The 17,009-nt window shown below is 48.7% G+C and overlaps 1 protein-coding gene and 1 long non-coding RNA gene across 3 annotated transcripts in view; one reads left to right on the top strand and one right to left on the bottom strand.

Moving 5' to 3' along the window:
* Positions 1-1,623: 1,623 nt before the first annotated feature.
* dll4 (delta-like 4 (Drosophila)) lies at positions 1,624-12,486 on the bottom strand. The gene is made up of 11 exons (XM_056428583.1): positions 12,027-12,486; positions 11,560-11,820; positions 11,186-11,243; positions 10,265-10,528; positions 7,357-7,417; positions 6,244-6,374; positions 5,731-5,900; positions 5,422-5,641; positions 3,809-4,553; positions 3,507-3,615; positions 1,624-2,853 (listed from the first exon to the last, which is right to left on the bottom strand). Exons 1-11 carry the CDS (start codon positions 12,078-12,080, stop codon positions 2,848-2,850), a joined length of 2,079 nt encoding a protein of 692 aa, XP_056284558.1. The 5' UTR covers positions 12,081-12,486; the 3' UTR covers positions 1,624-2,847.
* Positions 7,424-17,009, top strand: part of LOC130202816 (uncharacterized) — a 31,395-nt gene continuing 21,809 nt past the window's right edge. Inside the window, exons 1-3 of one of the 2 annotated variants that reach the window (XR_008833406.1) lie at positions 7,424-7,997; positions 9,435-9,590; positions 13,890-14,060. This is a non-coding gene — a long non-coding RNA (uncharacterized LOC130202816). Of the gene's footprint in view, positions 7,998-9,434; positions 9,591-13,889; positions 14,061-17,009 lie in introns of those variants that run through there. The other variant, XR_008833407.1, reaches the window with a different exon arrangement.

Genomic DNA, 17,009 nt, shown 5'->3' with positions numbered 1-17,009 from the left:
AAATAGCTGCTGATTGGCTCGTTCGTGTGCGTCCCCTCTCGCTTGCTTCGTGGTTGTTTTCCACACACAAAAAACCCCGAGTGCAGATTGAAGAGAGAGAGCGATGCGTGAGAAAATCAGTTGGCCCACGCCGGCATGTTCTACCTTTTTCTTTTTTAATCAGAGAGGAAACAGGAACTGATGTCACCGGGGTCACAAACAGGATGCTGTGATTGTAACACAATGAAAACGCCTGGCCATGGCGGTGGGGGACCCGGAGGCCAAAGAGCAAAGCTCTAAGCCACCGCCGGCGGGTGTGCGTCTGCTCTATCGGTGTGTTGATGGTGGGAATGGACTCCGAGTACCGAGTACTATCGGGCCGGGTCAGGTAACAGACCAAACCCAGGCCGGCTTTAACGGGATGATGAATCGTCGTGATAACGTGTCTGTCCTTGAGCCAGAAGCCGGAAGCACCCGTTCTCTGATGATTATTTTCTTCTGCTTTTCTTTTTCTTTTCTTCATGAACACACACAAACCCTTAAAAGGAGGATGCCTAGAGGTCACCAGGCTAGAACAGGATGTGTGTGCGAGGGGAAAAGCCATTCAGATTCTCTGCCGAGTGTTGATTGCCGATGATGGGGGGGGGTGTTGGCTGTCGCAGGGTTGCTGTTAATTGGCGGCAGGAGGTTCAGCGTTTGATAATGAGGATGACGCATATCGACCAAAAAAAAAATGGATTTCTCAGACACACTGCAGCACATTTTCAGGACTGACTCATGGTGGTATATGTATGGAACCTTCTATAAAAGACGAGAAGGGCAATGAATCTGAGCAGATGGATCTGATTAAAATAAAAATATCTCTCTATATATATATTAATGTGGATTCAGAGGGTTTCCACTCCGGTGCCAGGCCCTCGCCCCCCAGCTTTGTCTGCAGGAGAGTGGGGTTGGTACAGCCGGGCATTGAAATATTGCTCTTAACCCTGGAGGGGAGGCCGGCAGTTGGGGAGCCTGTAAGTACTCGAGTGAGTGTGTGTGTGTGTGTGTGTTTTTATGGGAGGAGGTCTGTGCACTCTGTGTCATGCACACGGGGCGAGAGGCCTGGCATATGCTGCTGTTTTTATGGCACGACAGACTCACTCCGAGCTCCCCCACGGCATCTGTTTGGCTGGCTGTGTGTGTGTGTGTGTGTGTGTGTGTGTGAGCATGATGAGGGGTGTAGGGTGTGTGTGTGTGTGTGTGTGAGGGGGGGCGTTCCCCTTTGCCCCTGCGCCTGGCTTTGTTTCGCCATTTCCAGCTTGAGGGGGTGGTATCCGTGGCAACGGATTTGAATTTCAAGCCAATTTTCGGGGGCCGGAGAGAGACCGAGGGGGGGGGGGGGGAAGCCAGTGGTGTTTTCCAGGAAATACTTGGAGGACTGACTGTAGTGATGCTATCGTCAGGGGGCTCCGTGTTTATCCCATACTGTCCAACACATTACGTATGACGTGTGAATGGAGGCGAGCAGCTGGATTTCATATTCATAAAGCTGCTCACGGTTTAAGAAAAAAGTTGAGCTGAGCACGAAGGCATTGAGAGCACGGGGAAGAAGCTCCGGCGATCTAAAACGTGAATGAATAAATAAAAACAAGACACATTCGATCATCATTTGTACTCAATTTTCATTATTTAAAAACACCTCAAAAATAAACATTTTCCATTTACTGACATCAAAATCCAAATTAAAAAACAGTTTTTCAAGGAAGTTTTATTCTTCAGAAGTTTTGGTCCTTATAAATATGCATTATATACAAAATAATATTATAAAAACATATAAAGAGCAGTGTGTCATATTTAAATTAAACTCTGGAAATAATCATTTAAAAAAAAGTACATTATTGGTTCTGTATTTTTGAAATGTATTATAGGCAGGCAGTGGTGTGACGGTCTTTTTCTCCTGGTTGTGAGTCTCTTAGTTTTTCCTCCGTTGGGGTTTTGCATAAAAACACTCCTCCATGCAAACGTTGCTCCTCACTCTGGGATCTGTTGCTCTCCTCTGGACGTTCTCTTCAAATCCGTGTCGATTAAAAAAGTATTTTCCACCCCAATTTAGTTTTTTTCTCGTAGTGCAAACGATCCAAGAACAAACAAGGGCACACCTTTAGCATTCAACCCCCCCCCCTCCCCCCTCTTTTAAGGCTTCTAGTGAATTTGGGCTGCATACTATCTCTTCACCGTTGCGTGAAAAAACAACAACAAAAAGTCCAACATGTTATTTCTTTTCCACGTGATTGACGGCAGAAGATTAGTCCCAGACATTCAGAACTCTCAGTGTTTTGTTGTTGTTGTCGAGGTTGGATTGTGACGAGGGTCTCGATCCCCCCGCCCCCCCTGGAGTCTTTGCATAGCAGGCGAAGCTGGCGGAAGAGAGCGCGGGGCGGGGGGGATTCGAAGGGGGTCAAATCGTAGGCCCCTCTTTTTTTTGTCCTCGTTTCTGATTGGTTGGCTGTCAAAAAGTCGTCGTGATTGCGAAATCCACCGTCAGGATGATTCCGTCACACGTTGTAGAGTGGTCTCTTCCACCGTGGTCACAAGTTGAGGGAGGTCCTTCACTGTACATTGTTTTTTGTTGCATACAAACACTCGGTCAACATAAAGTTTCTCGGTTCTGTTCTTTTTTCTTCTTCTTCCTTTTCCATTTTCCATACGCAGAGCAGAGGTTTCTGCCCTCCTCCAGTCCCCAAGTGTTCCAGAGCAGCCGTGGACATCTAAAACAATCTCCAGTCTCGTCTCCAAATTTGTAAACAATCCAGAATATTTCATTCTGCCTCGATTGTGTCTTCTTCCTCGCTCCCTTCATCTTCAGACCCCCCCCCCACGCACAGTTTATACCTGTCAGGAGAAGAAAATAAATAAAATATCATCACAATGATGCAAAAAAATCTCTCCATCGGCTATTTCTAACCTCTCCGCGTTCACGTATCGACTTTATACTCTCCTTTTTGGAAATTAACATCTTAAAAAACAAAAGCCACATCAGTGACCCCCCCCCCCCCCACACACACACACGTAACACATCAAAAACAAGGTTAACTGTGATCATTTGTTATGAAATCAGATTGTAATGGTAGCAAGATGCTGTAGAAATCACTTTTTCATTTAATAGATTTTGTATTGATGAAACTGTTACTATTTTCATAACACACACATACACACACACACACACACACACACACACACACACACACACACACACACCAAGCAGAGCCAAACATGTGTGAGGAATCAGAATAAATTTGGACTTCATCCCATGGCGGAGATAAAGAATAGCCAGATTAATTCACAGAGAGCCATAATGCAGTTGATCAAGCCCCCCCCACAAATTACCCAGAGTTCAATCTTCCTACAGTACCCCCCCCCCCCCCCACCGCCTGTCATAAACATCGGCGCGCCACTGATGGACGGCGCCCCTTGAGACGTGATAAATGTCCAGCGGGAGTTTGCAGACGATGTGACCCCCCCCCCCCCCCTTCCCTTTGGCTTACCTCGGTTGCTATGACGCACTCCCTCCTCTCCTCTCCTATAACGAACACCGACTGGTACATGGAGTCTCTTGAGGAACATATCGTTGATATCCTGCACTCTGGCTTTTCACTGCGGACACAAATCACACTCTGTGGTAAACGCAAAGCAGGAGCGCGTGGCGGCAGCAGAACAGAGACACACGATGTGTGCGTCACCGAGGAACTACGCGCTTACGGGTTTAAAAAAAAAAAAAAATCTGAATTGTCGTTGCGTTTGACCCGTTATATCTGCGAGCCCGCAGCGTGAGTGATGTTCCTCTCACCTGTACATTCTACTCAAGGGCACTTTGTCCTCTAAACACTTCTCATAAATGAGACGTTTATCCTCTTGTGACTTTTCGTCCTTGAACTCCTTTGATTTCGAGTGGTAAGAGTCCAAGTGGTAGTTTTTATGGATAAAGTTCGACTTCTCGGAGTCACAGTCCGCCTCCCTGCCCATCTTCTGGTTGGTGTTCTTCAGCTGGCACTCCGGGATCAGGTTGTCCTTCTGCACCTTGGACAGGTTGTTCATGGTCTCCGTGTCGCCGCGCTCCCTCCGGGCCTGCCTGTGGATGTGCCTTAGAGCCACGCCCACCATGCACAGCAGCACCAGCAGCGCCACCAGGCCCACCGCCAGGGAGACCGCCGCCCACTGGAAGCTGTCCTGGATCTCCCCGTTGGTCACGGGAGAGGTGACGGCGGCGAAGAACTCGCAGCGAGGCCCGGCGAAGCCCGACGGGCAGGCGCAGGCGACCGGCGGCTTGCTCGGCCCGCCGCCCCCGCCGCCGCCGCAAAGCCCCCCGTTGAGGCAGGGCCTCAGGGAGCACTCGTCCAGGACCCGGTCGCAGTTGCGGCCCCCGTAGCCCGCGGGGCAGGCGCAGGTGTAGTCGTTGATCCGGTCTTGGCAGGTGCCGGCGTTGAGGCAGGGGGCGCCGGCGCACTCGTTGATGTTGATCTCGCAGCGCTGGCCTGTGAAGCCGGCGCGGCAGCTGCACATGCGCATGCCGCCGTGGATCAGGCACAGCCCACCTGCAGGAGAGGAGAAGCGTTAAGGGGCGCCATGAACCCTCCTCCCTCCAGCTCACACATGCCGATGTTTGGGGTATTCATAGTGAGGGCCAGAGGGCCAGATTTGACCTTTTGACCCGTTTTAGGGCCACTGCTACCAAACTAGGGGGTATTCATAGTCAGATGCCCCTCTTAATTTAGAAAAATAAGCCACAACTCTGAGTTGATTAAAAGTATTTAATTTAAATTTAAAGACTGCTTCATGGACTGAGGGCCAGATTTGACCTTTTGACCCCTTTTAGGGCCCTTTTCCTGGGGCCACTGTGACCAAACTAGGGGGCATTCATAGTCAGATGCCCCTCTTAATTTAGAAAAATAATCCACGTCTCTGAGTTGATTAAAAGTATTTAATTTTAATTTAAAGACTGCTTCATGGACTGAGGGCCAGATTTGACCTTTTGACCCGTTTTAGGGCCCTTTTCCTGGGGCCACTGTGACCAAACTAGGGGGTATTCATAGTCAGATGCCCCTCTTAATTTAGAAAAATAACCCACATCTCTGAGGTGATTAAAAGTAATTAATATTAATTTAAAGACTGGTTCATGGCCTGAGGGCAAGATTTGACATTTTTAAACCCGGTTTTAGGGTCCAAAGCCGGGGGCCACTGCTATCAGATCCACGGTGTCCCCTTTCCTCAACAAGCGGGCCGTGGTGACGTCTACGAGCCGCCGCTTCGAAGCTGCCGAGTGTTTACACGGAGGACAATAGACACCAAGTTCCCACCGATTCCTGTTGTTCCTCAACGCTTCCAGTCGCAGGAAAAAGAGCGAGGGGAAGTTCAGACAAGGGGGGGAGGGGGGGGGGGTCAAAGAGTGGAGGAAGACCGTACCATTAGTGCAGGGAAACAACGTGCACTTGTCCACTCTCTTCTCGCAGTTGAGGCCCGTGTAGCCGCGGGGACACTCGCACATGTAGCTGCGGCCATTGTCCTTCTCCCAGCACTTGCCGCTGTGGAAGCACGGGGAGTCGGCGCACGTCAGCAGGCTGTGCTCGCAGTGTGAGCCCTCGAAGCCGCGGGGACACGTGCATGTGTAGCCGCTTTCCAGATTCTGGTTGAAAGAGTGGGGGAAAAAAAAGTTAGACAGACAGTAAAAAACAAAACAAAAAAACAACGCGTCGCGTCTGTTCCCCAGCTCACCGTGCACACGCCTGCGTTCCGGCATGGGTTGCTGTCGCACTCCTGCATCGCCAGCTCACAGTTGACCCCCGTGAACCCCGGCAGGCACGTGCACGTGTAGCTGCCCTGTCCCGTGTTCATACAGGTGGCGCTGTTCACACAGGGATGGTGATGGGTGCAGAAGTTGAGGTCTGGGGGGAGGGGGGGGGGGAAGAGAGAAGAGTGTTTGTTTACAGGGAGCTTCCCTATTATTATTATTATTGATCTTTTATTATTATTATAAGAATAATCTTTTTGCATTTTTTCTCAAATAGTTCCCTATGTTTTATATTATTATTATTATTATTATTATTATTATCAATAATATTATTATATGCTTATTACCACACACTGAATGATTTATTTTCTCCTTTCCTCTCTCTCTCTCTCTCTCTCTGAAATCTAATTCACTAATGCTTTCAGGCTGATTCAAATGAAAACAGTGCACAGGTAATATGAGACCATGTGACCAGCAGCAGTGGTCCCGGGGTGTACCTTGGTCACACAATAGGCCCCCCCAGCCCTCCTGACAGTTGCACTGCCACGGCCTCTGGCAGGTGCCGTGCTTGCAGGCCGGGTACTTCTTACACTCGTCGCAGAACGTGCCCTGCCAGCCCTCTCTGCATCTGCACAAAACAAACAAACGTGCGTCCTTTGATTAGTCTTACGGTCGTCATTTTAAAATTAATTTGGATGAAAACGAGATGAAGTGGATTCGCTGGAATCGGCCATGCGGGCAGACATCAAGAGCGACAGTTGGAGGCATATGTTTGCAAATTGAAAGCATGCATCAGCACTGGTGATTGTGTCCCCCCCCCCCCCCTGCCTCATTACATCATTACACATCAGTTATTGCGTGGAAGCAATGCTGTTTTTTGTGTGCAATATGGTGGATGATGATGTCAGCATTATCTATTTTACAAAACAATGTGAATGCAGCAACTGCGGGGCAAACCCTCCTGAAAGTGCGTCCAGTATATTAAGGATTATGCTTAAAATGGCACAAAGGTGAAATCTGGCTTTCACGTTTTCTGGCAGCGAACCAACAGTCATGTTTTTTCTTCTTCTTTTCTTTTCTCGTTTCCCATGAATGTTTCCCAGCACCAGCGTCAGAACCACGAGCTTCTGGGACTTACGATGTACTTTTAAAAAGGTTTCAACATTTATTTATTTTTTAGCCAACGGGCAGCTTTACGGTGTCGGGGCATGTTAAAGGTTTTAGCTGACATTCGGGTCAGTTTAAAGTGATGAATGATGGATTTATCTCTTAAAAGACGGCGAAATAGGATTCAGGGGGAGTTTCTCACAGTGTGTGTGTGTGTGGGGAGATATAGTGACAAGAAAGGAACATGGGAAGCAGAGAAGTCAGTGAGAGACGAGCGAGGGAAAATACTTGTTGCTTCAGCTCCAGCCTCTCTATATAAATGCTGTGGATGCCAGCAGAGCTCATGAACGTTCACACGAGGAAACATCTCGCTCCAATTAGCGGACATAACTCGTCGGAGTTTCTGCCGTTAAAATGACATTTTGAGCTGTTCCCATTCGCGTCCCCTTCCTTCACAAAGGGGCCAACACCTATTTCAACACTTCACAATTATTAATACTTACACACACTCGCCAGGTTTGGAGCAGTTTCCGTTCCTCTCGCTGCAGCCCTGCAGACAGATAGCTGAAAGAAAAATAAAAGAAGAATACAAAATAAACACACACGTGTAGAGTTAAAGTCTTGCTGTTCATTTTTTGTCATTACTTTCAGAAAGTTTACTGCTTATGACGTCACAATAGTGGTGTAAAACAACCTAAAATACTGTATCGGAAAAAATTCACCCATACTAAAAATCTAAAAACGAGGGCGATTACAAATTGCATACGGACACTTTGTATAACCCGCAGAGGGTTTTGAACGAAGAATAAAATAACAAAAAGAAAAGGGAAAGGGAAAATTACAGCTTAAAAAAAATATATATCAGCTTATAAACTAAGAAGCAAACAAATCAAACAGCTGTACTTGAAACACTTGTAAAAAAAGAAAGGAAGTAAATCAATAGGTGCTAAAAGTTTAATACCCCCCCCCCCCCTCTCCGTCCGCCTCCATAACGACCGGGACCAAAGGCTCCTTACAGCCAGCTGTGGACCTTCACGGCCTCCGTCTGGCTCAACTTCCCTCAGAAGCCTCCTCCTCTTGACCGACACCTGTCGGCCTCGCCCAGCCGGCCCGCGGGTCGTGCCGCCCGGGCCACGTATTCGCGGTAAGCGGCCGGTTTAGTCCGCGACAGATGCTCGCGCTCAATGGCGGACAGCTGCCGCTATTGTTGTGTTTGCGGTGTGCGCCACGAACCATATTAGCAGCTGCCACCTATCGCCGCGCGCACCGACAATGGAAGAGAGGGGGGGGGGGGGGGGGGCGGGGCTAAAAAACATCGGTGGCGCGTGGCGGATAGTAATGCCGCGATTAACCTTGGCGCGTGCACCCCCCCCCCCGCCCGACCCTTGTCTGCGGATTATGTTACCGGGGCACGCGCGGGACAGCGGCACAAAAGGTACAAAAGACTTTTGTGTTGTTTTCAACAACAACAAAAAAGAGAAATAAAACAGGAGCCCTCCGTTCTGGAGGTTAACGTGACTTTCGGTACGGCACGCGCACTTTGAAACAACACGCCAGGTAAACACACCTGTGGAAGAGAACTAAGGGGATGCTTTCTGCTTTTACAGCTGGGTTCATTAGGCTTTTACTTCCTGGTTGATTTGTGTAAGTTTTATCACTATGTATATATACTTTAAAAAGTATATGTAATGAGAGCTTTATTGCACTTTTAGGCCCAAACGACCAGGCTTGTTTAAATTGTTGAATGGCAGTGTGTGTGTGTGTGTGTGTGTGTGAAAGAGAGAGAGAGAGAGAGGGAGAACTAGAGACAGAGAGAGAGAGGGAGAACGAGATAGAGAGAGAGAGCAAGAGACAGAGAGAGAGAGAGAGAGCAAGAGACAGAGAGAGAGAGAGAACGAGAGACAGAGAGAGAGAGAGAGGGCAACAGACAGAGAGCGAGAGAGGGAGAACGAGAGACAGAGAGAGAGAGAGAGCGAGAGAGAGAGAGAGAGAGGGCTACAGACAGAGAGGGAGAGAGAGAGGGCGACAGACAGAGAGAGAGAGAGGGAGAACGAGAGAGAGAGAGAGGGCAACAGACAGAGAGAGAGAGAGAGAGAGAGGGCTACAGACAGAGAGAGAGAGAGGGAGAACGAGAGACAGAGAGAGAGAGAGAGAGGGAGAACGAGAGACAGAGAGAGAGAGGCAACAGACAGAGAGCGAGAGAGAGAGAGGGCTACAGACAGAGAGAGAGAGAGAGAGAGGGCAACAGACAGAGAGCGAGAGAGAGAGAGAGAGAGGGCAACAGACAGAGAGAGAGAGAGAGAGAGGGCTACAGACAGAGAGGGAGAGAGAGAGGGCAACAGACAGAGAGTGAGAGAGAGAGAGAGAGGGCTACAGACAGAGAGAGAGAGAGAGAGACAGAGAGAGAGAGAGAGGGCAACAGACAGAGAGAGAGAGAGAGAGAGAGAGAGGGCTACAGACAGAGAGAGAGAGAGGGCAACAGACAGAGAGTGAGAGAGAGAGAGGGCTACAGACAGAGAGGGAGAGAATCTGTCTGAAAGATGGCCGATCCGTCTTTCTCATGTATATTTTCTGTCGTCAGTGGCGATGGACGTCTCTGTAATTGCGACACGTGAGCCCATCTGGTTGGAATCTTGGCGCCGCGGTCCGAGCAGCACACGCCAACTCCTCTCTCACCGGCGAGTGACACCGATGACGGATCCGCTGTCGCCCGCGTGGCCAACGTATCCAGCACATGGTAAGCATTACTCTCACGGTGCCTCCTTCCAATCCACTACTCTGATTAATTTGTTTTGGTGACGAGGGGCCTCGGCGGTATCAACGCGGGCCAAATGCCCCCCCCCCCCCCCCCCCACACTGGTCCATTCAGAGCGGTCCAAAAAAACATGGGAGCGTCGGTCTAGGATTTGGCCAAGTGGGTTAGCGCAAGTCCAACGTGCCTGTTGTCCTGCCACGCCGTCTGTCCCTCCGCTCGTCACCAAACCCACCGCCGGTTGTCGCAATCACATGACCGCAAATCACACGAGGCCAAAAATGTGCCGAAGCCACGTCTCGGCGTCACGTGGCATTAATGACGACGACCTTTGGGTTGACCTTCCGCTCAATAACGACTGATATCCGTAACGTGCGCGCGCTCGCACATCTCATTTTCCCCTTCTCTCTCTCCGGGACTTCGGCCGTGATCGCGAAAGGTCAAAGGTCACGAGGTGACCTCGCCAAAGGAGCAACTCTTCAAGGTACGAGGACCTTTTTACACCCCGATCCTGCACCCATGACTTCTAGGCCCAGACGGATTCCACGAGCTTTAAGTCATTTATCGCGGAAAACACCTGGACGACGCGACTCCGCGTGCCGACCGACGGGGAAGAGAGCGAGAGTGTGCGGGAGGTGAAGAGAGAGAGGTCCGCTTACGTTCTTCGCAGTATTTCCCTTTCCAGCCCGGCAGACAGGTCAGCTGCCCGTCGCGGTTGCAGGTGTAGTGGCCAAATCGGTCGTCCCTGGGGGCGCACTTCTTGGAGCAGCTCTCGCCGTAGTAGCTCTCGTTGCAGACGAAGCGGTACGAGTACCTCAGCTCCGCCTGCTTCGCGGTCTGCGTGTTCTGGGTCCACGCGGTTCCCACGCCCAGCTGTTTCTGGATGGCCATGAAGCTTATCAAAAAGTCTTGGGTGTTCGTATCTGGAAGAAAAAAAGAGGAGAGGAAGTCAGGGTTGAATGCTGGCGGGGGGGGGGGGGTATCGGCGTGCAACCTGCCCAGGGGGTTATTGTGGTCGCATGTCAAGAAATGCATCATCAAAAAAGACGGAGGGTTCAAAAGTCGTTCCACTTTCGCTTTACTAATCTGCCCGGCGACCAAAAGCAGGCTTTATGAAAAGATCAAGAGTTGAAATGTCCTCTTTCTTTCCATCAGCAGAAAACAAAACACTTCCCAGCCCCCCCCCCCTCTCTTCTTCCAATGGGCGGAACAGCGCAAGGTGTAAAATACAGGAAGATGCAGTCAGGGTTTTTTTTGGCAGGCACTGTGTATTCTCACCGAAGCCCACGGCTCGTTCCCACGACCGAAATAAACCAGAGGAAGTTCAATTGTATTGGCTATAAGAATGCAAAAGGTGTTCTGAAGTTCATAACAAAAGGAGTGAAAATGTGTGAAATTATGGGACAATTAACAGGAGGCGGGGGAAAGAGACGTGTGATGTGACCGAGCTGCGTTTATTAGCCCACACTTTGCTTTTTTTTTCGGGGTACAATTTGTGCAGAAATGGTGAATTATAGTTGGAGAGGCTCAACACGGACAGACAGAGCTCCCTCCTGTGGTAAAGAACGCGTTGCACTTACCTACATGTAGATTCCCATAAGGTGAATGCCAGGCTTCAATTATTAATGAGAATGACCCCTATAAGAACAAAACACATGCAGATCATTAATATCTCCTGTTCTATTTATTTATTCATCTCCACAAAACCTCCTAATTTACATATATTCATATATATTGTCTCCTAACACAGCTCACTGATGCTGAAAGGAGCTGTGCAGTTCAATATGAGTGATAATGATCCTCCAATAACGCACCGTATATAGCTCGTGGCCAGATTATTACCTATACTGATATGGATTAGCTGAGCTCACCAATAACCGGCACAGCATCCCCCCCCCCACCTACCCCCACCCCCTCCATAAACAACACGCCCGCCGGTTCCACGCGCGCTTACCGGCCATCCAAAGGTGAACGGGATCTGGATCGGCGTCGGTAAAGTGCCGCTGTCCTTGGCGCTGAAGGAGTTGGTCCCCAGCGCCGCTGTCATTGTACTCCCAAAGATGCAGTCACCTGCCGAGACCACCGCCTGATAGTTCTTCAAGCAAATGCGAAAATAAGTCCTGCAGTTGGGTATGCACGCGTTGCCGTTTGCCAGCAGACCTTTGTGGTTTTTAAATTCGTGGAGATCCAGCTCAAAAACACCGGATCCAAATGCCTAAAAGAGAAGGGAATATTATTTAGGAGGGGGTGGTGGTGGGAGGAAAGAAAAAAAATGCGTCGCTTCTGTTAAATATAGATTATTCTTTTGAGAAAAAGAAGAAGAAAAAAAACATGACACAAAGTGGCTCTCCATCTGTTTACGCGGAGGTCTCGTGGACCACCGGTGGAGACGCGTTCTCCTCCCTTCATATATATATATACCTGTGATATCAACGTGGTGCTGAACGCGATGGTAAAGGTGAACCAGGCTGCCATCCTCGTCGCTTCTCCAGGGCAGCCGCGTCACCAGCCAATAAAGCAGCAAAACCTCTTCTTTTTGTTTTTATTTACAGCGAATAAAAAAAATAAAAAAAATCTAAATATAATAGGTATAAATCCTTCTTCAGGGAGTTCTCCCGTGCGTAAGCTCCTGCGCGTTGATGTGCGTCAAAAAAAGCGTCCCGGTGGAGAAAGCGTTTTTTCCCCTCCAAGTTATCCAAAAGGTGAAGAAGAAGGGGGGGGGGGGGAACTAATATCCAATGTGGCTGCGCGTTCTCTCTGTCAGCAGGCGACCCCCTCCTCGCGTGGTAAATATACTCCACAGTGTGTGTTCGCCTCCCCTGCGCGCGCGCCGCTCGGAGCTTGTTTTGGTGCTGAACTTGGTGGTGCGTCAGTGCGCCGATACGCGGATGTTCACCAATCGTCTTATTAGTCGTGAATGAACCGCGGCGCGTCCCCTCCCACATATATAGACTTGCACTGCGCGGCTCATTACATAAACTGTCAATCACCCCCTCTGACACCGCCCCCTCCAACACACTCAACCCCCTTCCCTTCCAACCCAACAACAATTATCCAGATTTAATGCGCGCTCCTGACTGAACACCACATAGACACATCTGCGGACTTATTATTATTTTTTTTAAAATAAAGCACATGAATGAGGACGATGAAGGAGAGCCGAAACTTGGAGCAAGGAATTCAATTACTGTCGTACTCCTCTGCACCCTTTTGCCCTCTTGGTTCCGCTCAATTGCACGCCCAATTAGCCCTCGGTGAGCCGTTGTGTGCACTATTTCCTTTTTTTGGGGAAACTCTCTGTGGGGTCACGCGAGCCTCTCCCTCGGGCTGCATCACAAACAATGAAACTATAGAAATGCGATTAAATAAATAAATAAATAAAAAGTCTCCCCATAGCGTGTGTTTAAATTGCTGAAATTGAGAAATTAACTTTTTTTTAAATGTTTAAAAAATAAAAAAAATGTGCACATAATATATTCAGTGTGTATGAACCCAAAACGGTATCAAATCCCCCACATCACGAACATGATGAGAGACACAGACCCGCATCCTCTTCTGACATGTTGTTTCGGGTGTGTTTCATCTCGGTGGTGGCGCGTGCCCCTTCATGCCCACCCATGCGTTTTACGGTTTAGAGGCAGCGTGCCTCCTATTGTTGCGACGCGTGTCTCTCTCTCTCTCTCTCTCTCTCGCCCTCATGCGGGTGTAATGTGTGGGACGGGACACATAACAATTCAGCTGTATGTAAATGAGCTCTCTCAAACACACACACACACACACACACACACACACACACACACACACACACACACACACACACACGCCATCACCTGGACCCGTAAAATTGGTTTATTCTGCCCCTCTATCAGCTAGGACACGGGGCAGCGATGGTTCCCATGGATTGAGATAAAAGATTTAATTTGACGGCCTGAAACTGACAGCTGCAGGATAAACAGATCAGAAACACAACTTTACTCCTCTGACATATTGAAGGATGCATTTTAATGATACTATAATAATACAAATATGAATTAAAGTCCCTCTATATAACCTCCTAAATGAATGGATTATATTGTGTTCATTTATAAAAGAAACTAAATCAAAGAATTAAAAAAAATCCAATGAAAACAATTTCACTGACTTGTGTCTCGATGCTTGAGTGTAACATTCGATATCTGTCCCCCTTAATGTTCCTCTTCCCTCTCTGGGCTGCTCCTCATCGTCTAATTGCCTGTATTTGTTATTCGATCGCCCATTTCTCTCTCGTTCACCATCTGGTGTTAGACTGGCAGCCCGACGCACCGTTTTCTTTCGTCTGTTCGCGGCGGGGACGAGCCAACTGCCTCCAACCTGCTCCTCTCCACTCGGCTTGGCTTCAGTCGGGGAAAAGAAGTGTACAGTGATGTGGTGATGCAAACGGACGTGTTCCCATGAAGCTCCATGGAGAGGACTCGGTCTGGGCTTCTGTCCAATAAGATCATGAGGTCACTAAATACACGATCACTACCAAAACATGGATTACATTGCGCAGTTGTACATCTTTTAATCTACAAATATATTAAATCATATTATATTCAGAACAGCATTCTGTCATTTTCCTCAAATGCTGTTGTGTCCTTGACTATTTATTGTTTACATTGTGATAAATGTTGTGATTGAAATCTGTTGAAATGAAAACATACACATTATATCTACTTATCTATCTATCTATCTACCTACCCATCTATCTATCTATCTATCTATCTACCTACCTACCTTCTTGCCTCCTATCTACCTACCTACATACCTACCTATACCTACCTTCTTGCCTCCTACCTACCTACCTACCTACCTACCTTCTTGCCTCCTACCTACCAACCTACCTACCTCCCTCTATGCCTCCTTTCTATATATCTATCTATCTACCTACCTCCCTGTCCCCTATCTACCTACCTACCTACCTACCTTCTTGCCTCCTATCTACCTACCTACATACCTACCTACCTACCTACCTTCTTGCTTCCTATCTACCAACCTACTTACCTCCCTCTATGCCTCCTTTCTATCTATCTATCTATCGATCTACCTACCTCCCTGTCTCCTATCTACCTACCTACCTTCTTGCCTCCTATCTACCTACCTACATACCTACCTACCTACCTTCCTTCTTGCTTCCTATCTACCAACCTACCTACCTCCCTCTATGCCTTCTTTCTATCTATCTATCTATCTACCTAACTACATTCCTACCTACCCCCTTGCCTCCTATCTACCAACCTCCCTAACTACCTCCCTGCCTCCTATCCATCCATCTATCCATCTATCCATCCATCTATCTCTCTATCTAAACATGATCATGATCAGTATTGACCCCGCTGTCCTCTGACCTCCACATGACCTCTGCGTGTCGGCGCCCCATCTGTTTCTGCCGTGTGCGCCGCCGAGAGTGAAAAAGGAAAGCCTCTATATTTATTCAGTGTTTCCGGGCGGAGGATCGGCTGAATGCCCGTCGTGTTGACTCATCTGTCGCGTCTCCGTTGGGTCCACAGAGACACAATGGCGCGGCGGCCCTCTCCCGCGTCCACACGCCCATCGGCCGCTTCGCCCGGCCACCCGTTGACTTTACGACGTTTGCGATTCTTTGAAATCTCAGTCCCGAGCGCAGCACCTTCGGGTGCCGTCGACGTGCAACATTATTAATCGACGCTTAACGTGTTTGTTTTACATCCCATAATGGTTTCTAATGGAGCGTATTACAATATCTTATCTCCTCTTTTACAGCCATATGTCTCCAGTCCAGCTCCCGACCACACTGCCATAAAAAGGGTGACACGTGCCGTTTATAGGAGGTTTAACAGGTGTCCGATGATAACATCACACGGAGAAAAGTTTAGGCTTCGTGAGCCGTTTGTATTTTTCCACACGGCCAAAACAAACCACATTTTGTGCATCGTACATTACGGCTCTCATTTTATCGCGATGATGTCAGCTTGCACGAGACTCGCATCTCACATGTTGATTTGCACGAACAGACCCCCTTTTTAAATGTGTATTTTTCAAGGGGGTTCATGCATTCGGTTGGGGGGGGGGGAACAAAAGCCAGAACACTTCAAACACATGTCGTGCGGTGTCTTCCGGGGGGGGGGGCTTAGCTGCTGTCAGTGAACGCCGTCTGTGCTTTTATTAATAACACGAGTCGCTGAAAAAGCATTGCATTATTACACGCTTATGCAATAGCAAGGCGTGCAACCGGAGCCCGCAACCGGACCAACTGCTCTCATACCGAGAGGCTATTTGGACCCGGTCACTAAACCCCCGAGCCGGGGACCCTGCATATCTCAAGATGTCGCAGCGAAGCCCGGCAACACAGCGACACAGCTGGGCCTCCACTGACCACTCTGAAGCTCTCACCGCACAGGCTTTGATGTTTAGGTGTGTGTGTGTGTGTGTGTGTGTGGAAAAGCATCTCGTCTCACGTCTCCACGAGACACTTCCCCCTCATCTCTCTCCAGAGAGAGAGAGAGAGAGAGAGAGAGATGACACCCCTCGTGGGTTCTGCAGGTCCACCTCCGATGGTTCCATCGCTCCCGGATTTTTCTTATTTTTCGGAGAAAGAGAGAGAGAGAGCTGCAGTTCCTGTTCTCGCCCGCTCCCGCCACCTCCCATGAATGAACCGCGAGTTTCGGACGCGACGAATATCCATTGTTGTCGATTGGAATGTGGGAAATGTCGCTCTATAAAATACGAAGGGAGAGATGTCGGCGTGACGTCGGCCTCCTGCTTTTTCTTTTTTTAATTTTTTTATCACCTGCCGTTTACGAGTCTTCTCATAAAAGAGCGTCGAAAAAAAGCTGCCGGACACGTGAACGGACATCTGCAATGCAAACGTGAAACGAGGCTGTTTCGTCAATTTTAATTATTACAACTGGAAATGTGACACATGGTTCAACTACCACTTAAAAAAAATAAATGCGTGGGAACATTGCCAGTCAGAGGTGATACATATTCAGCCAGGTAGGTCCCAGAAACAGCTGGAGAGTTTTGAAAAGTCTAAAGATAGAGAGAGAGAGAGAGAGAGAGAGAGAGAGTCATATTATGCAGACTCAAATCTGGCCATACTGCAATACTTAATCAATACCATCTGGTGCCGCGAGAAGATCAATACGAGTTCTAACTCCATCCTTTGGATACAAATCAATAAGTGAGACCTTTTTTTCCTGTGTTCAGTTTTAGGCTTTTATGCCGCGGCCGGTGATGAGAAGATCCCGCGTGGATTCATTTAAAAGCCTCAACACTTGAACAAGTCGGGGCGCCACCAGGTTGTGGAGAAGTAACAGAAGCGCGGCGGGGGAAACGGATTTAGACTTCCCGTTATGAGAATATGACAGCAGCGGACGTATACTCCATAAAATGTGTCGGCCATAT

The sequence above is a fragment of the Pseudoliparis swirei genome, chromosome 12 (assembly GCF_029220125.1).
Source record: "Pseudoliparis swirei isolate HS2019 ecotype Mariana Trench chromosome 12, NWPU_hadal_v1, whole genome shotgun sequence".
In the NCBI taxonomy this organism is placed as follows: domain Eukaryota; kingdom Metazoa; phylum Chordata; class Actinopteri; order Perciformes; family Liparidae; genus Pseudoliparis; species Pseudoliparis swirei.
This window is presented reverse-complemented; position numbering and strand designations above follow the sequence as displayed.